The sequence below is a fragment of the Maylandia zebra genome, linkage group LG18, assembly GCF_041146795.1.
Source record: "Maylandia zebra isolate NMK-2024a linkage group LG18, Mzebra_GT3a, whole genome shotgun sequence".
Lineage (NCBI taxonomy): Eukaryota > Metazoa > Chordata > Actinopteri > Cichliformes > Cichlidae > Maylandia > Maylandia zebra.
Genome location: NC_135184.1, coordinates 12,161,162 through 12,185,400, shown reverse-complemented (window position 1 = coordinate 12,185,400; position 24,239 = coordinate 12,161,162). Strand labels below are relative to the sequence as shown.

Here is a 24,239-nt window from a genome sequence, read left to right as displayed (position 1 = left end):
CTGACTGCAATGCTGTGGCTGCCTGACGTGGATCACATGCAGACAGCTCTTTCCCCCAAATTTTCTTTGGCTGGATCATTTTCCATACAGCCCTTTTTCATTCAGCGCTAGAATGAAAACTATGTCCCTTTCTAACCAACTCTGGTATTAACATCAATTTGAACATTCCTAAGTAAGAACACAGGCATATAGATAGACCAAAGAGAGGCGAGAAGCTGCAAAAATTATTAATGTGAACAATTTCCCTTTTGAAGTTTGTGAGTTCTTGGTCATTCTCCTGCTTTTTATCTGCGTAAAAATCCAAACAAGGACATAGGCTAGTCAATGCTGAAATGGCTACACCATGCTGTCCCTCCAAAGAACATTTGAGAGGTGAAGTTTAGATTAGGGATGGGGTGGGGGCAACAGTAAGTTCTAGAGGAGCCAAAGTGGGGAGTGGCGAAAGGGGTAACCGGTGGGAAAGGGCTGTCACTGGGGACTAGGGCTGTCTCCAAACCTCCCGTCAAGTTTAAATCACATACAGCTCCACCGACTCTCAGTCTGCATCCTCCTCTCCTGTGCTCGCTCGCTCCGAGCTCCCTCCTCTCTGCATCTGCCAGTTGCGCTCCCTGTCAACCTTGTGAGGGCTCCTGTGAGGCGTCTTCCTCTGAACATCTGCAGCAGCTTTTCCCCGTAACGAACTACAAAACTTCATTTTCTAAAGATCTCAAGACGCTGACACCCAACAGTCACCATGGAGGCCATCAAGAAGAAGATGCAGATGCTGAAGCTGGACAAGGAGAACGCCATCGACAGGGCGGAACAGGCCGAGACCGACAAGAAGGAGGCGGAAGATAAAAGCAAGCAGGTGACGCGTGGCTCATGAGTTTAATGTTTAATACAGGAATATTAAAATGTCACAGCATATTTACAACAAATGAAGTAAATGCATCACACATGCATAAATTAATTTTAATAATTACTTTTTTCCAAAATATGGGGAATCTTCTTTGTCAAAAAATGTGGACATTTTCAATATCAGGATTATATATCTAAATGTATCTGTGAAGTTACTCATACCAGTTGTATTACAACATCATTGCGTTATTGTGTTGTTGTTTTTTTCACTTTTCCTATAATAGTTTTTTTTAATAGTTTTTGATTTATTTTTGTTGCTAAAGTTCAGTCATAATCTAAAATACTAAATAAGAACACCAAAGCACAATTTACAGATTGCTGATATATTTCTCAGCAGGACTAAATGCTGAATCACAGGGATCAGTTGATACTGAGCTCCTTGTTCTGCAGTAGGAGACGGTGGAGGATATCCACAGAGATGGCTGTGACAAGAGCTAGGCTTATTATCCGAACTGAATCAAAGGAAAAGCTGCCAGGTTAAAACAGACCTATAGAATATCACGGTCTGACTCTGGCAGCATCCTTATCAGAAGTGAAGTTTGTATAATATAAAACCTCATAAATTTCTGTGCCCCCATATTTGGCGCCGCAGCGCTCAAGCCACAGACAGGATGATGTGTCCCAGCCAAACTTAATGACAGTGTACTTTAATTTCATACAAACAAAATAGAATCTGGAGATGCAATAGGATATCTGAGGTTTCTAAATAGAGGCAATTATCACACAGTGGGAGATGGTGTCCTCATTAACGTGGTATGAAAGGAATGTTAGAGAGCAGCAAGTTAGAGAGACTTGGACAAAGCCAGGATGAAGGATCGAGCAAGTGGAAAGTGTAAATATCCACTCTCTGGTAGCTAATGCCATAACAACTCCCTCAGAGAGCACAGGGAGCATCAGTTGTCACTGGCACTGCACATATGGACCCTCAGCATGTCTTCAGGAGCAAAGAACAGTCAGCATGAAATCCTAGAAGATTATGCAGAGCTCTTTAGTTTGTTGGGATGGCTGCAGCTCAAATAGTGCTAAGAGATGCTTTCTTTGCTATTCTTGGCATGACGAGTAGACTTTCAGAGTGCAGTTAGGCTGACGAAAGGCACTGAAAATACACAAAACTGCATGCAAAATTAACATCTATTACACACAACATCAGGCACAGACTCCGGCGGCAATTAAAGGATTGGGCCACCCAGACTCTGCAGCTATGTGTCTTTTCAGAAGGAACCTCCTAGTTACCTCACATAATCTACAGGCTTCATGGTGAATGTTTAACTCTGGAGCTTTTTAAGTGGAAAGAATAACCCGGATTAAAATAACAGCACGCATGTATTTGTTGAGAGGAGCTAGCTGTAGTCCAAAATCATGCACCCACTACGTATTTTCACCTCCTTATCTTCAAGTGAAATTCATCTTTCTGAAATACATCAGGATTATCCCAAAATAGCATTTAAGTGATCTGTAAAAGATCTATCGCCCACTACTGCTTTCTGTCATATACCAGAATTTCATCATACTCACTTTAACTGAACAAAAATCTATATTTGATTCCTGACTTTCTCTCACATCTGCCTTTTCTCAGCTGGAGGATGAGCTGCTCGCTCTGCAGAAGAAACTGAAGGGAACAGAAGATGAACTGGACAAGTACTCCGAGGCCCTGAAGGATGCTCAGGAGAAACTGGAACTGTCGGAGAAGAAGGCCACAGACGTGAGTTCACCACCAAGACGCCATCGGAAAGGCATTATTACAGTGGAACCCCACAGCTTTTAAAATATCAGTATCAAATACTTCATATGGACTGAAATAGATATCACTCTATGAGAGGGGAAAAGGGGACCAGTAACATGGACACACATTCCTCTCTGTCAAAGCTGGTTTAAACAAAATCATTGGCTAAAGTGCTTGACTCAGATGAAGAGTTGCCTCTTATGCTTACATAACCCAAAAAAGGAAATGTCTGGACTCGCCCAATAGTTTAGTGCAGCTCGGTTGTTTCTAAAGTGCAAAATATGAACGTGAAGTGATTAAATCACTGACGGTCATACATAAAATAATACATATTGAAATAGGATAGGAATAAAAGAAGACATGAAAGGTTGTTACTTTAAAGAACTGCCTTGAGATTAAATTTAAAAAAAAATCCACCCCAATGTAAACTAATAACCCAGAAATCCTGAATTGATTATCTTGCATCTTCTAACCCAGACCGTGGAGATAATCACAGAGTTATTGGTGGTTCACTGAGGTCTGTAGCTGAGCTATTTCTCAAGCACAGACACAACTTGGCCAGCCTGTTACCGACCAAAGAATTTCAGGAATGCAGCCTAAGCAAACAGAGAACCCCGTACTGCAGTTTCTAATGAAATCAATGCTTTGGCCTTTTTTGGGGCTGAGACGTTATTCTCTCCTCAGTCTAGCCTTTACAGTAACATACCTAGGCAGTGTGCAATGCTGAATGACTGCCGACCTTTGGAGACCATCTACATTTATGTCATGTATTTATTGCTTAAACATATCCTTTCCAGGAAAATGATGGGAATCTAACTCGGGATTATGCCTTATCACAAACAAAATAAATCCGGACACAGACTTGACTTAGTTTGCTTTTGGGAGTGAATCGTGACCAATATAATAATATTGATCTGACACTGGGAATGAAAAGAGTGGTTTTGAGGGTGGCTCGTGGACATTCTCTTCCCTTCAAGTCTGTGAAGTTTTCAGGAGGATTTGGAAAGTGTTTCAACTTCACAAAGCAGGTAAAAATCTGAGCTGAAGTAAGTGAGACGATCTCAAAGGTTAGAGGTGATAACAGGATTTTATTCCTCTGATGGTTTATCAGGTGGCCACAAATACTTTTTAGCTTCTTTCATACATATAAATGTAGTAAAAGAACGAAAACGTGAGGGGGAGGAAGAGTAGGAGGCAAATGGGGGCGATGAAGAAATGTGTCGCCACCCGATGGCTGCAGGTCATGTCTGCAACCAAATCAATTTACATTCCACGCCACTGCAGGTCAACAACCCCTAGTGAAAAGGATTATTACGGCCCCACCCCACCCTTGACCCTCCTCCTCCTCCACTAGAAGTAAATCTTTGGACTTTTGATTCCGGTCCTTTGATACAGTTTACAACCTGCTCCTCTCTCCTTCACCATCCCCCACTGACATTTACTTTCCTTCCTTTTCTCTCTCAGACAACCAAATCCAATCACACGATGATCCCTTAGACGTGATTCACGCTTTATCTAACAGCAGACAAATAACACAGTGCACTTCCTCTGCCTTCAGTCCGTGCAGTTGCAACACCTTCACTTTGCCATATAAGTCCACAATAGAAAACCCTGGCCCCACAAAAAAGTGACTTTACACACCTCCTTTGTGGAGGAAAAAAAACGTCCCACATTCCCCTCCTAAATCCTGTGATGTCATCTGAGACAGGCTTCTTCACATGATTGGAGGATCTCGTCATAAATTTCCTGAAAACTCCCAGCCCTTTTTTTCCGCCGTCCCAGCACCGCACCTCCCTGATTTCCTGCCCGAGAAAAGATTTCCACAGAGCCTGCAACTTTGAGGCGAATTCATAACTTAAGTGTCTCGATTGCCGGTTCAGACGAATCCCCGTTTAAAGAAACCAAACAGTCGGAATTATGGAAGCCGTGAAGAAGAAAATCCAAGCCCTCCAGCAGCAAGTTGATGAGGCTGAAGATCGCGCACTGGCAGTACAAAAGGAGCTGGAAACTGAACGGGAACTGCGCGAAAAAGTGAGATCAGTTTGCATTTAGTCCAACTTGAAGTGAACTTCTTTTACTTTTTGTCTTGATCTGTAATTCCAGCAAACCGGTTGAGCATCTTCACTGTAATCTGGGACTGAAGCGTTTACGCACTCCTGAGAGCTGGACTTGCAAAGTATCGGTAATAATAACGCACCTAACGCGCGAAATAAAAACCGGAACCTCTGTATACAGATTACAGTAAAAAAAAAAAATCTGTAGTTATTTTCTATACAGTCGTTACAGAGACAAGTTGAAACATCGCTGTGTCGACATTCCTCTGCAGACTTTTGTTCGGCTGTGTTATCTAACTCCAGCCCGCCCCATATATCTACCAAAACACCAAGAAATGCTGCAAGAGTCCCCGATGTTACATTAACTGTCAGTGTGGTTGTTTGACGGTAAAGAAAATGTTAAATTGAAGGTTTTTAAAGGGTACAATCTTACAGTTACACTTCTTGTCAATCATTCAAAACTTATTCTTTTTTTTTTCTCCCTCCCTTCGCCCTTTGAGCTTTTTGATTGAATAACAGCTGACACACCGTCCATCTGAAAAGGTGCCCGGAATCCTCCTTCCTGTTCCTCTTGAGCCTCTGCACAGGAAGGAGAGAGCAGGCATGGTTATCTGCGCTATCAGTGCTGTGGGAAACGGGCTGAGGAGAAGAAAGCTGGTGTCCCCCAAACATGCTTTGGTTTACACTACAAAAGTGAAGACAGCTGTAAAATATCAGATGCCAGCATGTTTATTTAAAAAAAAAAAAAAAAGCTGTCACTGCGTTATCCTGTGTCAACATATTAGTAAAGCAGGTAGCCAGGCTGCAAAGTCCACAACTCATCAAAGTCACTAAGGCTGAAAAAGCAAATGAAACGCAAGGACCTGATCTTGACATCTTCTTAAAGCCATGAATGAAAGGGGGGGGGGATTATAGTGTAGCTTCAAAATAGATGAATGGATAAGCAGTTTTCAGCATTGAGCGTAAGTGGTAACCTTCCTGTTTTGGCTGCATTCATGTTTCCTTCCTGGCCTCTGACCTGCGACCTCCCTATCTCTCTCAATCTGTGGCTACAGGCTGAGGGCGAAGTAGCATCGCTGAACCGCAGGATCCAGCTGGTGGAGGAGGAGTTGGACCGTGCTCAGGAGAGACTGGGCACAGCCCTGCAGAAGCTGGAGGAGGCCGAGAAGGCCGCAGATGAGAGCGAAAGGTGAAAATCAGCATAGATCTGTAGATTCAGATGTATTTGTTACTGCTGTGAGTCACTGTGTGTTTTAATGTTAAGTGAAAGTTCTACACAGCCCACCGTCTTGAAGTTAACTATCACGAGCGTTTGCTGTTACCATGCAGATAGGCTTCAGCCTATTTCATGTGGCACAAAAAAAACTGAGCAAGCACACAAGTGAACTGGCTGAAATCACCCTCACTTGCTCATTTTCATTGGCTGGAAGTAGTGAGGGAAGCCTATTGGAATGTGTTGTTCATTCCCTCAGAGTGGAAATAAAGTTTGCTTGACTTAAAAAAAAAAAAAGAGTAAAATAAATGAAAGCAATACTTTGTAAAACTTTGTAAAGTTTGAAGTTTTCAAGGAAAAATCAAAAACAGCAATAGCACAAAAACTAGAGGCTTAAACAGAACAGTAAGGTAAATGGCCATTAAATGGCCCATGGCCCATCGGAACTGAAGCAGGAAGGCTTGATAACAGAACTGTATACAGAGCCATACAAGTCACAGTGTGATACAAAGATAGAGAATCCCATTAGTGCAGTGAATAGATGCCATTGCCTGTCAGTGAAATTTGACAGGTAAAAAATAACTGTTGGAAATGCAAAGTTGGTGGTTACTGAGTTAAGTCAGCTTTTAGTGAGTCTCCCAGATAACCTCTGCAATGTCGAGTGTCTTTATGGTCTTGTTGGACTAAATGTTCGGCATCGTTTCCATCTTTAGAGGCATGAAGGTGATTGAGAACAGAGCCATGAAAGACGAGGAGAAGATGGAGATCCAGGAGATGCAGCTCAAAGAAGCCAAACACATTGCCGAGGAAGCCGACCGCAAATACGAGGAGGTATGAACGGACGGATTGTATTTATTTTTTTGTGAGATGTCGCTTCAGCTGATGTTCAACTGTGATTTCGTTCCAGGTCGCTCGTAAACTGGTCATCCTCGAGGGTGAGCTGGAGAGGGCAGAAGAGAGGGCAGAAATTGCAGAACTGTAAGGAGAAATTCAGTGCAGTTATTCTCACCACAATATGTGAATTTTAAATATATTCTAAGCAAGTTATTGGAAAAAAAAAACATCTTTTCTTTCTTTCAGCAAGTGCGGTGACCTGGAAGAAGAGCTTAAGAATGTTACCAACAACCTCAAGTCTCTAGAGGCTCAGTCTGAGAAGGTAAACTCACTATCATAAAACACCTTCACACATCCACACCCATCACTGTCACCCAATACACCCACTCAACAGGATCGGCAGCACATTAAGTGCCTTTTTTTCGTGCTCACATTCACTATTTGCATCCTCATCTCGACTACCATCACCTAAAAAACAGGGGAAGTACCCTGGTCATCCTAAAATGGCACAAACAAAGTTGTTTGCTTTTCTTTGTCTGCATAGTACTCTGAGAAAGAAGACAAATACGAGGAGGAGATTAAAGTCCTGAATGACAGACTTAAAGAGGTAAATTCATTCCCTCTGCTTAAGCTGAACCTGTGTTTTCTGAGGTAAGCTTTGCATATATATTTCAATGTGTTTACTGTTTGAAAAAGGCGGAAACCCGTGCAGAATTCGCAGAAAGGACAGTGGCTAAGCTGGAAAAGACCATAGATGACTTAGAAGGTACGCTTTCTTTCAGCCCTCATATTCTACCCTACACTCCTTCTTGTAATAAATCTTTAACTTTCTGCTCTGATTTCTCTCTTTTTCCAATTTCCCCTTCATGGCCTGCACACTTTTTCCTCTCAACCTCCTGTGTCCTGCTTACTCTGCCTTTTGACCTGCAGATGAACTGTACACTCAGAAGCTGAAATTCAAGGCTATCAGCGAGGAGCTGGATCATGCCCTCAATGATATGAACACCTTGTAAACCCTGCACTCTGCCGACTTTGCATCTTTAGAAGCACTTTGTCTCTTTTATTCCTTTGCATTCAGAGTTCCCTTCTCCTTCTTTTTGCATTAAACTGAAGCTTAATAAAGACCTTTTTCTCTTTTACACTGCCTTCTGTCATTCACTGCAATCTGCTCTTCATCACTTTGCAGCTGTTTCTGCATTTTTCTCACTATGAGGCTAACAATTTTACAGTTACCTGACAAACAGTTATATTATATATTTCCTGCTGCTTTTCATTACAGACAACCTATCACACGCAAAAGAAGAAAACATAGGCATGCACCAAGTCCTGGACCAAACACTGCAGGAGCTCAATAGCTTGTAAAATGCCAAGAAGAACATCAAATAAGTAAAAAAAAACAAAAAAAAAAACAAACAACAACTTTGTAAAAGATATTTTCTACATGCCATCCATTTTTTTTTGCAATTTCACTCTTAATTTGTAAAACACATGTAGCCCTTTTATGTATTTATGGTCCTTTTTGTTCCTTTTCCTTTTTAAAAAAAATGGTTTTGGGTCCACATGATTTCAGTATTGGTGCTAGGAATTGTGTTGTAGACCAAACTCTGTGCACAAATAAAACTGATGATGACGACGGTGTTAATGCTGCTGCTGATGTTTTGTGTCATGTCTGCGAGCCAGTTTCAACACATCTATAAACCGTTCCAGGGAAAAGAGCTCACCCTTCAGTTTACATGTGCTGGCATGCACACTGTCCTCTCTGTGCTAGGACAGCAGCTTTTTTTCTTTTTCTTTTTTTTTTCTTTTGCAGATACTGAATCTCTTCTTTCACAACAGTAGTGCCACTGAGTGCTATAATCAAGAAATGGCACAACCGCATGAGGTTAATACTAAAGATGTTATCAGAGTATAAGTGCGTCCTCAAACTTCTTATCGAGCTTCTTGTGACTGTGAGCTTTAAAATAAACAGTTCCAGTTGCTTTATGCTGTACAGTAAAGATAATTACTGAGCAATAAATGAAAAGTTAAAGACTACGTCCTCAACATTAAACCTCAACATTGTGCAACAATTACTCACTATTAGAAACACGATCCAACTCTGCATCAACACTTATTGGCTTCAGCACAAAGTGTTGCAAAATCGTGTGAGTCTTGTTAACAGACCATGACAGAGGCCAGGCAGTAAAGAAGGCTGTGTGATCTGATGGAAAGTTTTGGAAACAATGGTTTTCGAGACGCTTCAAAATGCATTAACACAAAAAAGAAAAGTCCTACAATTCAGTTAGATTAAAAAAAGAAAAAAAAACTCTTCACAACAACGAGATTAGTGTTCACTATCAATCAATCAAATCCTTATTTCAAACAAATCAAGTGTTAAGACACATTAAAACAAATGAAAATGAACTCAAATAAAACCATTATATTCATTCAAAAGAGTGGTCAATTTTTTGAATTGACCACTTCCCATTCAAAAAAGGAGTAGGAGGAAGCAAATACTTATTAATCCCTACCACTATAGCTCATCACTTATCTGTTTTAATCATATAGTCTAATGTATACATATATGTTATAAATAAATATACCTATCTAATACACAGTCCCTCGTTACATGTATATATATATCTTTATAAACGGATCTATAATTCTTTTTACTACACTTATCAAAAAAATTATATGTCATTGAATACAATTAGACCTTCTTAATGTACAATATAATATTTAACACCACTATGCATTAATGTTATTAATATAAAAATAAGGCTCCTTAAGACATGGATGCACAAAAACACTTTTTCTCTCTCCTGGTTACTAAACTAAACCACAATTCCTGGCTTATGCTATACGCCTATACCGTCTAAATAAACATGTTCACACAGAAACAGATGAATATGACTGTTCACTCAACTCGCTTTTAAATGCAACTTTTACTTTAAACAGCTATTAAAAAAAGATAAACCAGGTAAAATAATTATTGTTTTGTAATCATTTAGTTGTTTTGCCTTTCATCTTTACAGTTTCCTTTTTCACGTTTACTCTACTTTCCAACCTCATTAGAAGTCCTAATTGACCCTTTTTTAGGCTGTGGTAATTTGCATTTCATTTTTTTTCTTTTGTTGAATTGTAATTCAAATGGAAGTTGCTTTTTTAATTAATGAACACAAATTTCCCTTGATTTCCAAGTATACCAAAATGTAAGAAACAATGTAATCCTGTAGTAGTAGTATTAATGTCAGTAAATGCTTTGAGTTGAAGCTGACAGCAACTCAAATAACCACTCATTGCAACCAAGGTATGCAGAGTAGCACCAGACATCAAGTCTTGAAGCAGATGGGCTACAGCAGCATAGGACCACAACAGGTGCCTCTCCTGTCAGCTAAGGATGGGAAACTGAGGATACAGTTTACACAGGCTCACCAAAACTGGACAACAGACAACTGGGAAAGTATTGCCTGCCATTGTTTGAATGCCAACCCTGCCTGTCTAGGTTGCTGGTGTTGCTGTCCATGTCCATCCATTAATGCCGTGTCAATCCCTTAATTTGTGTACCCAGCTGGATAATACATCATGTCACAAAGCTCAGATCATCTCAAACTGTTTTTTTTTTTTTGGATATGACAATAAGTTCACTGTATTCAAATGGCCTCCACAGTCCTCAGCTCTCAATCTGGGTAGAGCAATTTGGGTTGTAGTGGAACCCAAAGATGGAGATTCACGTCATGAACCTGTAGCTGACAAATCTGCAGCAACTTTGTGAATTTGAACCAAAATCTCTGGGGAATGTTTGGAGCACATTGCTAAATCTATGCCGTGAAGAATGAAAGCAATTCAAAAAGCAAAAAAGAAACCCAAACTGGTCCTAGCAAGGTGTACATAATAAAATGGCAAGAACAAAACTTTATATTGAATTAAGGCTATAGTTATACAGTAGAGTAACAAGTACAGTAGATTTAAAAAAAAAAAGCATAAAGTAGCACAGGTTAAATAAGTCACAATTATAACCTGGGGCCCGTTCTTCGTACGTCGCTTACTACATCCAAGATCAAATGACACATCCAAGATCAAATCATCGCGCTAACTCTGAGCTCGCTATTCCGGTTCCCCGAACACACCTGTTGTTGACGATTAGTATAGCTGGATGAAGTAATGTGAGATCACTGGGTGGCCCAACAGGGGCTACGCATCGATAGTAGAAACATTGATCGGCAACCCTTTGATTGGTCGGCGAAAATGTCGAAGGAGCGCGCTCGGTATTCTTCGGCAGCAGAGCAAGAACTCTTGAGTGAGGGATTTTAGGAGTTTCAGAGTCTAATTAAAACGCAAGGGAACACTGCAAAGGCTGCAAAAGCAAGGAGAGAGGGCTGGCAGAAAGTTGCTGACAAATCAAACTCGTAAGTAATTTAATAATAACAATAATAATGGAGTGGATCTATATAGCGCTCTTCAAGGCACCCAAAGCGTTTTACAATGCCACTATTCAGTCACTCTCACATTCACACACTGGTAGCTGTCACAGCTGCCCTGGGACAGAAGCCAGGCTGCCATATCGCGCCATCGGCCCCTCTGGCCAACACCAGTAGGTGGTAGGGTAGATTTATCATATCACACTATATTATCCAATATTATATTACATTATATTATATTACATTATGTTATATTATATCCCCTTTCACATTAGCGCCACAACAGGACCCACTAGAACATGGGAACAAGTAAAAGGGAAATATAAGAATATTCTACAGAATGGTAATATTTATCACTTATATTGCTTTTCGTCTCTTGGAAAGAGACCCTGAAATAATCTGTTTGTTTGTTTATAACAGCAACCAAGAAAAGGGGCAGCGCAAAAAAAGACAGGTGGTGGTCCTGCACCCCCTCGTCAACAAGTTGGTTAAGTAAATAATACCCTCACGGGAAAATCGATATCTCTCTATGAGCACACTGTCGCGCTGAGCTAAAGGATCCTGTCTGTCCCGCAATATACGCTGAATTCTGAAAACTCTCCTTATCAATCTTGCACCTTCCGCAATGGGTGGCTCGCGTATACGGACAGGACATGGCTGCAACAGGCTTCCCAAATCCACCTTCGCTTTTATAGCCGTGGTCTCCCATCTTGATTACACGAAGTAAATTGCAATTACTACTCTGAAATCTGAATTACATCTGTAATAATCACATACATGTAATAGAATGTTAATAGTACATTTCCCTTTTTTAGGAAATGACCTGTATGTATCTGTGTGACATCAATAAAAGGATCAAGTGCTGCATTATCTTTAGTTACATTGATGTTATTTATTTATGGTACAACAGTGGTAAAATATCGCTGTTGCTTTCGTATACATGAAGCGGAAATACCTGAGTGGCCGCGATCTAATCCTGTTTACATAAAGTAAACCTGCTCCCGAGCAGGTTTACGCTTACGGCTCTGTTGCTATGACAGCAAGTCCCGGATGGGCTTCGAAGAACCGAACGATCCAAGATCACGCGAAATCGTCAACAGTCAAATCCGGCTAACTTGCTTAGCGAGGTACGAAGAACGGGCCCCTGGTCTACCTTAAGTAAGCCAACAATCTAAAGGCCTCACGGTCACAGTCTGAAACGCTGTTGAATTCCGGGCCAGCAGGGGGCGTCATTCCAGCTCATTTACATTGCTTCTTTGCCGGGCGGGATTTCCGCAATAATATCAAGTATGGCGAAAACATACGACTATTTGTTTAAATTACTGTTAATCGGAGACTCTGGTGTCGGGAAGACCTGCGTCCTGTTCAGGTTTTCGGAAGACGCCTTCAATTCAACGTTTATCTCAACTATAGGTGAGTATTTGGGGGGAAACAAAAACCGAGCCATTCTCTGTTTACAGTACGTCAATGGGCTTCCTCGGTGAGGCCGTCTACTTGCTGGATTTCAGCAGAAGGAACTAGTTTCTCTTTTATAGAAACTATAGGCAGAATGTGTATTTGCTAAAGTAGCAGCAGTACGATTGACTAGTTAATTCAGTGTAGTGAAGTGAAGCACTGATAACCTTTGTTTGTACGTGTGGCGCATGTTTAAGCAGAAATGTTTTGTTGTATAATAACCTGATGCCGGGTTGCTAACCAAGACGGTTAGCCGAGTGGCACATTAGCCGTTTGGCTCCGTCTACATTCTTGAAAGACATACGAAACACGGATATTTGGTGTAATGGTTGTTTATTATCATATTCCTGTAGCTTATTGGCAGCCCGTAGGTGTTATTTCGCTTGCTGAAAATGTAGACTTAGCCAATGTTGACAGCTAGAGCCGAGCTACTAAGCTATCGTTATGATTTGACATTCATGTTGGGTTTTTATTTTAATCGCAGGCATTGATTTCAAGATTAGGACAATAGAGCTTGACGGCAAGAAGATAAAGTTACAAATATGGTAAGTTTAATGCTGGACATGTGACATAATTTTGCCGAGAATGTTTTGTATTTGTCATTGTTTTAATTTAGTTTTAATACACATTTAGTGTTGGTTGATTTTTTTTTTCAAATAATTATTTTCAGTATTTTACACTATGTATATACACTTTACAAGCTCTAGTTTAATACTTGAGTTCACTGCTTATGTGCTTCTTATACATTATCAGTGATAAGAATCACAGATGTAATCATTTTTAAAATTAATGTGTTTTAACCACTACCACTTTTTCCATGAGTGGACATTACATTGCATGGTTTGCAATGGATAATAACCTCACCCTATCTCTAGCATCCTCATTTTCTGTTACACCAAACCCCTTTTATGACCTTCACTAGATCCATTAATCTTCTCTGAGGTCTTCCTCTTTTCCTCCTGACTAACAGCTCTATATTTAACATGCTTTGCCCAATTTCAACTATTCCTCCAGTGCACATGGCCAAACCGTTTCCTTTTTGTCTTTGTAATAGTGTGTTCTAGTTAAAGTTGGCAGATGGAATTTACATCTGAACTGTTCCCTCAAGTCAGATTTTGAGCTTGGAAAGTTGGAGGAGCCTCAGAAAAACCAGGCTTAACAATTCAAGATGGCAACCATGAACAGTAGTAAAATTGTAATACTCATACTCTGCACCGCCACTGTTGTGTATTTGTGACTCGCTAAATTAGAACACTGACCAGGTTGTATCCATGAACCTGCTACAGCAGCAGCTCTACTTTGATAAGTAGCTAAACAAATCCTGTTGTTGCTCCAACTTGACTACTGGAGCATGCTCAGCTCAGGATTTACATCTCTCTTGATGCAAATGAAGTGCAGCATAACTTTGTCTCTAAACCGCTCAAATCTGAGTTGTTTCTCTGATGTAGTCATTTATAAACCTGTTCCTAAAGATCACTTTCAGCTCTGCCACCTCCAGCTTTGCCTCCTGTGTTTTTGCTAGTGACATCATCCTCAAACCATTGTTCTTGTATAAACTTTCCCTTTCACTAATGCCACTATGCTTCTGTTACAAATCACCCCAACACTCATCTCCACCCACTCCACCTTGCCTAAACGCTCGTCTTCATCTCTCTCATAAACTGTCCAGTGTTTTGGATGGTTCACCCCAGGTGTTTCAACTTATCCAGCTTTACTACCTCTGCTCTTCACTGTTATGTTATGTCCTCCTCTCATTCACACATGTATTCTATCTTGCTTCAGTGACTTGCAATCCTTTTCTCTTCACTGCATACCTCCACCTTTCCAAGTTCTCTTTGGCTTCCTCCCAACTCTCACTACAGATCACAGTGTTGTCTGTGAACATTGTAGTCTACAGAGACTTCAGATAGGAGTGTATGTAGAATAAAAGAAATACATTTTAATGTAATTTACACAAAAAATAAAGCCACATAACTTCCAGACTTTAATAAAGAGGGCTAAAGTCAGTTATTAGCAGACCACCTGTTAGGCTTTTTGCTTCAGTGTAGTGCCATATTTGGCTTCTACCGTTAATGTTACCTGGCTAGCTAGGAGTACCCAATTGTAATCCTAGCTAGCATAATTTAAATTTGACAATTATTGTAAGGTTGCAGATATTAGTATTATAGCTTGTTTATGTTGAAGAAAGTTTTGTGTGCCGAGATGTTTTCCTTGAATTTATTATTTGTTACATTAATGCACTGTTGCAGACTTAATACAGTTACCCACAAGCACTACACAGTAGTAATATACTGTATGCTGGTGTTTTGCTTCTGTACCAATGAAGAGGTATTTAAAAAGCCCGTTACATGTATGTTGGATGTGTTTATACACTGCCAGCTCTATATCAGCCTGTTCAACTAGCGAGTTTAAGATAACTGTTTCATCAGTTTTAATATACATTTAGTGTATTAGCTGTCATGCTTGATATTAGTTAGAAATTTGTGTTAACTTTTCTAATAATTTCCACAAACATTCAATTTGATATTTTGTCCTTAAGCTTTCAGATAACTAATGATGTTTTTTCTTTAGGGATACAGCTGGTCAGGAACGCTTCCGAACAATCACAACAGCCTACTACAGAGGTGCAATGGTGGGTATCTTCACATGCTGACAGACAGATGTGATTTACATCCTCTTTCCTGTTGAAGGTGCAGCTTCACCTGCATTTATTTATGATTGTACTGCTCTTTACAGGGCATCATGCTCGTCTACGACATCACAAACGAAAAATCCTTTGAAAATATCAAGAACTGGATAAGGAATATAGAAGAGGTACATTCTGGTCCAAATATAAACTCATCCACTTATGTTCTACCCATCAAAAGTCTGTATGGTATCATGTACCGTTTTAAAATTCAAACTCTTCTAATCCAGCATGCGTCAGCGGACGTTGAGAAGATGGTCCTTGGCAACAAATGTGACATCAATGACAAACGGCAGGTGTCCAAAGAGATGGGGGAAAAGGTGAGAAGCTTGACAGATGCATGGTCTCACATAATCTTCTCCAAAGAGTCATTTTCATGTAGTCACACAGTGAGCTCTCCCTGTGGGGAGGAATGGTTGGCTGTTCTTGCAGTTTCAGGTTCACCAGCACAAACACACAGTGAAACTGAGAGGAGAGAAGAGAAACTAGTGTTTCTGCCACTGTAAAGTTACATTAAGATCTAGTTTAAAATCAGTCCAACAGAAAGACATGTTATCATTCTGTTTTCTTGGGTCTGTGTGCATTCACATCTGGGATATCCATGATTTTACAAAAGTGTTTCTTCCTTGTTTTTATTATTGCCTGGTTGGATTTAATGCACTTTTACTACCTGTAGGTGGCAGTAAAACATCGGCTAGGTTTTAAACGACAGGGTGCACTACCAAGTACCATGTGCCAGACTGAGGTTATATGTCGCTGTAATATGCAAAGCCAATCATTATTACAGCCATCAAAGGGTCTTTTATGGATTAAATGCATATAACAAATGGAAACGAGGTAAAGCTAGTATGGTGAAAAGTCTGACACAGCTGTTTATAGTCATTTAAAAGCAGTTTCCAACTATTGGAAAATAGGCGACTTGTTCCTAGTTAATGTTAAATAGCGTGCTTGCTTGAAATGCCCATCCTTAATACACATGCATCTGAGTTAGGGTTGGTTACATGCAGGGGTTACTGTAAGTACATTTTATATAAATTTACTTCATTGATGGAAACCAACAAGTAGCTGGTGATACTCTGTGTCATTTCCACCTAGATCATCAGTCGAGGGGGAATCTTAGTCATTATTGCAATGTTAAAGTAATATGCTTTGAATAAAAGTGTCAGCAGAATTTTTTTTAAAGCTTTATTTATTTGTTTATTTATTTCAGCTTGCACTAGAGTATGGAATAAAGTTCATGGAGACCAGCGCAAAGTCCAACATCAACGTGGAAAATGTAAGCACTTTGTCAGCTAGAACACATGGCACAGTTAATTTGATACGTCATGTAAACATTCAGTTCAGTTTTATTTATATGGCGCTAAATCACAACAGTATTTGCCTCCAGAAAAACCCCAAAACATGTCACCTGCTTGTGTCTAATATTGATGTCATCTTTCGTGGTTAGAAAGCAAAGCTCCCATATGCACAAAATTAAGAACCTTGTTGGTGATAACTGGACTTTTCGTCCCAAAGCCAGTTGCGCCAAATGGCTGCCCCTCGCTGACCTGTTTCTGCTGGAGGTTTCTTCCTGTTAGAAGGGAGTTTTTCCTTCCCACTGTTAGCAAGTGCTTGCTCAAAAGAGGTCGTTTGATTTTTTTGGGGTTTCTCTCTATTATTTTTGTGTCTTCACCCTATAATATAAGCACCTTGAGGCGACTGTTGTTGTTACTGTTTGGCACTATATAAATAAAATTGAATCTAATTGAACCTTGTGACTATTAGGTCCAGCTGCCTTAAATTCTTGAGTTGAATTTACGGTAGATGAAGATTAGAATTTTGAAAGCATGCTTTTCTGTTTCACAGGCGTTTTTGATGCTGGCCAGAGACATCAAATCAAAAATGGACACAAAATTGGTAAGGATAAAACTGTGAGGAAAATGATCAGCAGCTCTTGTGGCTCGCTTTATGGAATGTTTTTGCGTTTTTCCAGCTTGTGGAAAACTGTGCAGCAGATGACAGTGTTTTGACTTGTCTTTTGTTTTTCTTTGTTGTTTTTGCTGCAGGAGGGCAACACACCGCAAGGAAGCAGTCAGGGCGTAAAGATCTCAGAGCCTCAGAAAAAGACCAGCTTCTTCCGCTGTAGCCTACTCTGAGGACTGAGGCCTTTCATACTGACTGGACATAAATAGACTGTTCTTGCTCTTAGCACTTCCTCCCCCTTTCTCTCCAGCTATGGTCAGTCCTAAAAGCCCACGTAAGCCATTATATTGTCAGTAAATGGAGGACTTCCCCTCCTTGCTTCCTCTTCTGAAAGCTTCCAGAGTTTCATCTTTTCCATTTTAAGGATAAATGTTGACTTCATGAGTCATGGTGCTCTGCTGGTTGGAGGACTCAGCCAGGAGCATTATCCAGATGTTCCATTTAACACAAAGGAATGGGCTCTTACTCCAGAGTTAGTCTCTTCATTATCCTCACTCACTCATTCACACAACCGGTAGCAGAACCAGGGATGAGAAGTCATTAATAGTTTGTGGACTGGATTACAAATGTGATATATTTAGATCTATTTTTAATAGCACTCTGTCCCTTTTTTTATGTGACAAATTTCAACCAGAGGCTGATGAGCTTGAAATGCTGTGAAACAGAGCTGTACAGGTTTCCTTTTCACTGTCAGTCAAGGATCAGACAGAATGAGCTGAGAGCACTGCTCTTGTTGTCCTTGACAATCATTTTTTTGTGACTGAAAATGATTACTCCACCATTGGTGCAGTCTCCTCCTTTCAGTGAGTGATGAAGAGGAATATATTATCTTAAACTACAGTTTAGGTTTTTGTCATTCTAATGATGAAAATGCAAATACTCTGTTTAGGAACATTTCTTGATGTAGCAAATGACCAGTCTTAAATTTGTAATAATAGGATTACTGTGACAATGAGACCTTAATTTATAGTTTGAAATCACAGCCTGTTTGAAGCCACTAAAGATGTCCTAAAATAATCAGTTTATTGTCACATGAGGCAGAAAAGCAGCAATCTCATTTATTTGAGATGCTGCACTTATTGGTATTTATCTTGAAAAATGACTTTTTAAACGATTTATTATTGAAGTTTGTTTCTCTCCTTTGGTCTGTCGCCTCAGCTCTTCTTTAAAATAGATTGATGTCTGAATTTTTCCTGTCAGCTCTTAGTCGCAGTTAAGCTGAATGACGTCTCTGGTTGTTTGATGAGCAGTTAAAATCACTTGAAGTTTCACACTGTAAGCCCCTTCTGCCCCTTCCCTGCTGTCATGCAGCTCTCCTTGCACTTTACCAGTAAATTGTGGTTTGTGTGTAGTCTGTGCCAAGTGATAGTTTTGCAATACAGTACAGCTATAAATTTCTTTTGCTCCTTTTGAGTCTTGGTAATATAAAGGACATATATTACCAACACTTTACAACACCCAAAGGACTTGATCTCCTCTGGTAGTTCACAGCTAGCAGTCCACTGCCCTGTTATTAGTTCTCTTAAAAACGTTTCCTTCCTCAGACTGAGTTATTTCAGCATATATCTGCGTGTAAAAGATAAGTCTTTCAGCCTCTCTTTTTTTTATACTACTGTGCTTGCCAACCCGTAATTTAAAAGTAATATTTTATGAGTTTACATAGAGATGGCTTGAATTAAGCTAAAGATGGCCCTGTTTGGGGTATTCTGGATCCTTTTACAGGTTTGTTTTTCCCCATTGTGGACATTAGATCTGACAGCTAGGTGGCGCCAGAAGCACACGGTGCATCTTAGGTAACTGCCAAACTTCAAATATGAATCAGTATTTTATTAGAGACAGCTAATCTGGGGAGTGTGATGCAATTATGTACACTCCACCTGTGTTGAACTTAGATGTGGATTCTCAGTCTGTTTCCATTGTTTCTATGTTTATGTCAGTCTTAAAATCAAGTTCCTACATGCACAGTATTGAGGGACAATATGTTTCATGCACCTTTTGTAATATCAAATAATTTGGGACCTCATGAATACCATGGCCATTTGTCTTAACCACTAGTAATCTATTCTGTCATAGGGGAGCTATGCATTGTGAATCTCGGACCTGTGCGTGTGTGTAATGTACTTTTTTTTCAGACATACCTACAGAGCTGTACGGTTGAATGTATGGGCTTTTTGTTATTTTTGTTTTGTGTCAGTCACTGAGCCAAAAAGAGAGGACACGCTCTGTTTATTTAAAGCTGCATTGGTGCATCAGTGCAGGTGAAACTTAGCACAGCGGGGTACTGTTGAGCGGGAAGAGAGCGGGTGTCGAACTGTGAAGACGGCACCGTTTTGTTCGAGCTTTAAGTCATAAACAGAAACATAGGGAGCAAACTTTTATGGGACTCGAGCTGTATAATTTTTTTCTGAAATATGATACTTCCTCTTTGATTTTGTTTTTAAGTCATATCTTTTGTTTTCTTGAAATGTTTCCCTTTTTACAGCCATATTTTATTCCATTAGTGTGAAGTACACAGGGACAATAATAGGAAAAATCAACAAAACATTGTAAATATCACTAAAAAGTAGGTCTGCTTAAATTGTACTGTACTTTCTAAACCCATATAAAATGTATCTACAATTTTGTAGATATGTGAACTTTTGATTTAATAAAATAAGGTTATAAAACTAACCTTGTGCGTTTCAATTCAGTGGCTTTATTGGCTGGATGTCACAGGAAACTATCAGTTTACCCACTGACTGCTTTCATGACAAATGGCTCTCCTATTATTGGCTCACTGGAATATTCTGGCGTGTTTATTGTTTATTGTCCAGTGTAACTGAACCCCTTTTGATACAAGACACAAATCCACTGTTGATAATCATAGCTAATGAGCCTTGTCTTGAGGGATTGGCCGAAGCCTCCACCTGATGAAAGATCTGCAGTCACAGCATGACTGTTGTTGTTTCTGTAAGAGAAAAACTGGACATGGACTCCTTAAAGAATGCCAGAACAATGATTTTGGTCATTTTATTTATTTTTACATTAAAAAAAAAATGATGAAGATGTGAAGATGACAGGATTTCATTCTGAAGTATTTCCAGTCCATCCTTTGGGGCTATTCCAGGTAGCAAATGTAGAGAATTGCTTCATTTGCTTATATCCTTATATGAAAAGTGCTGTGAACAGAAAGCACTTCTCATTACGAAAGTCAGCAAAAGGACAATATTCTATATTAGAGTCAATAGTTATAACCAAATAACACATCTAGTCCTTGTTGATGGGTTTACATGTTATTGTAAATGTTTACTGCTGGTTTACCTGAGGAAGTCCGGAGCTCTAACAATCATGTGCTGAAAATCTTCGAGTGACAGACGGCCATCATTGTCCAGGTCGGCCTCATCGATCACCTTCTCGCACACCATCCTCACCTCGTCTTCTGTCAGCTCGTTACGAGTCAGCTTGTTCAGCGTCTTCTCCAGGTCTGACTTGCAGATGAAGTCATCGTTGTTGAAATCTTACAGAAAAAATAAATAAATAAAAAAATATCAACAGGTCAAATAATACATCAGTTAATGAATTATTCAACTTAAGCCTTTTTGTGTCTTTGTTGGCTGTAAATTGAACATGTTTTAGACTAATCTGGTTGGACAAAAGACAGTTTTTAATATATTGTTTTGGACAAATGTGGAACTAAAGCTAACAACTTTTTTTTTTCACCTTATATTTTGTTAATGTGGCTGAAATATTTAGTGTATGATTAATTTAATGAAGAAAAGCAGGCTGTTTTTTCTTATCCTTTTCATTATAGTGTAACTACGTCACCCTTGTTAGTCTGAATAAGGAATGAAAAGTTCTCGTGTGTAGTTTCACAAGTTGTCAGCTGTCTTTTTTTTTTAACCGAGGCTTTGACGAGCTGGTATATGATCCTAAACTTTCCATTCCCCATCTGCTGTGTTTACCGATCCATAACCCTTCAGGATGAATATATATTACTGCTGATGATTTCATCGTACATTTTTTGCACAATAATCAGTTTAGTTTTACTGACAAACCGCTTCTTTAAATGCTGCAAGTTTCAAGATGTGTTTAACGCCCACTCTTCTGTCTGGGATGTTGGAAACCAAACATCCTCTTTCACAACTCAAATCAGGTGCAGAAAATCCAGCGGTATATCTGCATGGCTCTAACATTAAATTTGCCCTTATTCTAACTAATAATGAGCTTAAGTCAATGCTGTTTTCTGCAGTTTAACGTATAGCAATTTTGTTTCCATGATTGCCTTTTGCAAACAGATGTAAACAGTGCATTTAAGTTGAAATATCTCCTTATTTGGTGTAAAATGTTAACATTTAAATGTATTTTTTCAGCTTGCAGTGGCAGTAGGAAGGGTTATTCACATACTTTGTTATGTACCGTGTGTAGTAAAGTATGCACAGTATGATTTGTGAAACTGCAAAAATGTAAAAATTGGTTGGAATTAACATTGGTTTTAAAGAAAAAACAAAAACAATGACAAGCATCCTTGATTTATGAAGATTTTACCATAAATTTTGAAAGCATAGTAGGCCTTGAGGTCCCGTGGAGCCATCTCACTGAGGACAGAAAACATGTCCAAGAAGTCGTCCAGTGTCATGTTTCCCTCGCCATCCTCAGAGAAAACCTCAGCGATCCTCTGTCGAAACGGGTTGTCCTAAACAAACAGTCAAAGCATGAACACACAAATGTTCAGCACAACTAACTTCTGCCTGTTCGATGTGATGCAGTTTAGTCCTGTTCTAACAAAATTGTGCTGTTTGTGATTTTACTTCAGTTTTGTTTTTCTATTTGAAATCCAATAAAGTCATAAAATTATCTTTAGTAATAAAAACAGCTTGGAAAAAGTGGCAACCTCGGGCGTGACCCTGATCGTGACCGGCTCACTCTCCCTTTCTTGGGGCATGTCAGTGACCAGCTTGTTAACACACCTGTTTACCTTGCTGTCACTGAGTAAAGAGGCATATAATTGACCTATTTCCACCAAGTGTGTCCTCTGGGACCCACCAACATCCTTCAAGTTTAAAGGAGTCAGGTAACATATAACCGCTCAAAGAATTCTGTCGATTAATTGGTCATTAATTATGGATTGGGAACACAGGGAGAGAGCGCGGGTCTGCAGGGCGTGTGCGGACCAGTGCAGCGGGACTACCTTCAGCTCTGGCATGCTGCCAATCAGCTCATATGGTAACTTCACATCTGGGTGGTTGGTGTAGTCAAGAGGAACGAGCTGCGGTGCCAAATCCCGATAGCGGTGGAAGAGTCTAGGAAAGGTTTAAAAAATTTACTATCAATATTGAATTACAAGATATGTCCTATAATATGTAGAGTTACACTTTAAAGGGACAAGGAAAAGTTAGAAAGGAAAAGTTAAGTTAAGAACTTGCTTTTCAGCTACGGACACTATTTTGAAAACAGAAAACATTCAACTTATACACTTTCCAGCACAATAAAAATAGCCTGTGATCTCAGTGGCAGTCTGCCCCACATCAAGACAGGTGTCCTGATAGTCTAGTTTAGAGTTACAGTATGGTATTGTGCAGAATAGAACAAAATTCAGCTCTGTCAAGCATGCTACATAAGCAATGACTCAGGAAATTAATGAGATCTGACACAACTTATCCTGAGTCCATGTTTAGTTTGATCTTTTCTGCACTGGAGGGATGTCATAAAGCAGGAAGTATAAACAAAATAACTGAAGTAATGTAGGCTCACCTCAGAATTTCCTTTCTTGTGAAATATGTACAGTCCTGTAAATGCAATTTAAATTCAATGTGAGCTGTTTGCATACAGTGATGTGTATAATCTTTACTCAGTAATAGCAATACATCAATAAAAGACACTTATTTTTACACAATATTGGTAAAGTAGAGAAGTAAACATGCAGTTTTTGGAAACAAATTATGAATTGCTTGCAAAACAGGCAAAATGATCTCTGTCTGTCTATTACGATTATTATTATCATGTATCAGCATGTTGTGGTGATGTTGCGGTGGATCAAAGCAGTGAAATTTAATAATTTTTTTTAAATGGCAATTATTTTTGTGTAAATATTAATGTTTCTCCAACATTTCTCCATTACATTAGCACCAAAAATCAAATGAAAAACTTTATTTATAAATGCCTTACTTGCCATTTACCATTTATTTACCATATGACATCTCTAACTTTGCACCTCAAATTACTTCTGAGAGTTTTCTTTTCATCAAAATGATGCAAGTCAAAAGCAAATCCAGTCATCACACAATATCAGGAAAACACTGACTCTGAATGTCAGGAAGTGCTGCACCACATGGGACTGGATCCCTTTCTTTTTGGCTAATAAAAAGTATGAAGAGGTCTGATTAATCTTGTTCGTAGATGTTAAGCTAATACTGATAATGGTAGCTCCATTCATTCTGAGTGAGCCTTATCAATTAATTGATAAAGAAACATGAGTGATACCAACCTGATAGGCATCTAGCTGCTGTGCCGTAAAGATGGTTTGTTTATTTCCCATGTCTGAGTGCAGAAACACAGAGTCTCAGGTCCATCGCTGCTCCGGCATCAAGTCCTTTTTTAAAGTGGGTATGCTAGTTATGAAATACTCTGACAAAGGGAAGCCAGAGCCAAAGAGGAGATCAGGTGTCTGGCTGCACTGGGGCCCTTTGGTCCCTACTATAATGGAGGCATTTCATCGTTTTCTCCGTTGTGAATAGAAACCCCTTTGACAGTGAATAAGGGCTGTCGTCCAGCATCATGCCAAGTGGTATCAACCCCCTTTGGTGGCACACTATGGCCAACGCCTTGTTCGCCACTCAGGTTACACTCTTTAGAGACAGGGTTTTGTAGTGGGCAAATAGAGTTTTTGATGTGAGACAAGTTTTGTTTCAGTTGAGAACTTAATTGTTGTGAGTGTATATCTATCTATCTATCTATCTATCTATCTATCTATCTATCTATCTATCTATCTATCTATCTATCTATCTGTCTGTCTGTCTGTCTGTCTGTCTGTCTGTCT

At 39.5% G+C, this 24,239-nt stretch overlaps 3 protein-coding genes across 7 annotated transcripts; 2 read left to right on the top strand and 1 right to left on the bottom strand.

Moving 5' to 3' along the window:
• Positions 1 to 511: 511 nt before the first annotated feature.
• Positions 512 to 8,363, top strand: tpm4b (tropomyosin 4b). 4 transcript variants are annotated; one of them, XM_004555317.6, is made up of 9 exons: positions 512 to 847; positions 2,474 to 2,599; positions 5,730 to 5,863; positions 6,601 to 6,718; positions 6,795 to 6,865; positions 6,968 to 7,043; positions 7,266 to 7,328; positions 7,418 to 7,487; positions 7,652 to 7,860. In XM_004555317.6, exons 1-9 carry the CDS (start codon positions 734 to 736, stop codon positions 7,732 to 7,734), a joined length of 855 nt encoding a protein of 284 aa, XP_004555374.1. In that variant the 5' UTR covers positions 512 to 733; the 3' UTR covers positions 7,735 to 7,860. The 4 variants fall into 4 exon arrangements, with proteins under 4 accessions (XP_004555374.1, XP_004555373.1, XP_004555377.1 ...); XM_004555316.4 differs by lacking the exon at positions 7,652 to 7,860 and adding an exon at positions 8,001 to 8,363 and having other exon boundaries at positions 513 to 847; XM_004555320.4 differs by lacking the exons at positions 512 to 847; positions 2,474 to 2,599 and adding an exon at positions 4,369 to 4,651.
• Positions 8,364 to 10,723: 2,360 nt separating this feature from the next.
• Positions 10,724 to 19,894, top strand: LOC101474139 (ras-related protein Rab-8A). Its single transcript, XM_004555314.4, has 8 exons — positions 10,724 to 12,534; positions 13,061 to 13,121; positions 15,148 to 15,208; positions 15,313 to 15,390; positions 15,493 to 15,582; positions 16,473 to 16,538; positions 17,108 to 17,158; positions 17,308 to 19,894. The coding sequence occupies exons 1-8, from the start codon at positions 12,411 to 12,413 to the stop codon at positions 17,395 to 17,397; spliced, it is 621 nt and encodes a 206-aa protein (XP_004555371.1). The 5' UTR covers positions 10,724 to 12,410; the 3' UTR covers positions 17,398 to 19,894.
• A 466-nt stretch (positions 19,895 to 20,360) lies between these two features.
• On the bottom strand, positions 20,361 to 23,738 carry cib3 (calcium and integrin binding family member 3). 2 transcript variants are annotated; one of them, XM_004555313.1, is made up of 6 exons: positions 23,688 to 23,738; positions 22,955 to 22,989; positions 22,392 to 22,503; positions 21,749 to 21,896; positions 20,525 to 20,720; positions 20,361 to 20,382 (listed from the first exon to the last, which is right to left on the bottom strand). In XM_004555313.1, the coding sequence occupies exons 1-6, from the start codon at positions 23,736 to 23,738 to the stop codon at positions 20,361 to 20,363; spliced, it is 564 nt and encodes a 187-aa protein (XP_004555370.1). The 2 variants fall into 2 exon arrangements, with proteins under 2 accessions (XP_004555370.1, XP_012775657.1); XM_012920203.1 differs by lacking the exons at positions 22,392 to 22,503; positions 22,955 to 22,989.
• Positions 23,739 to 24,239: the final 501 nt, after the last annotated feature.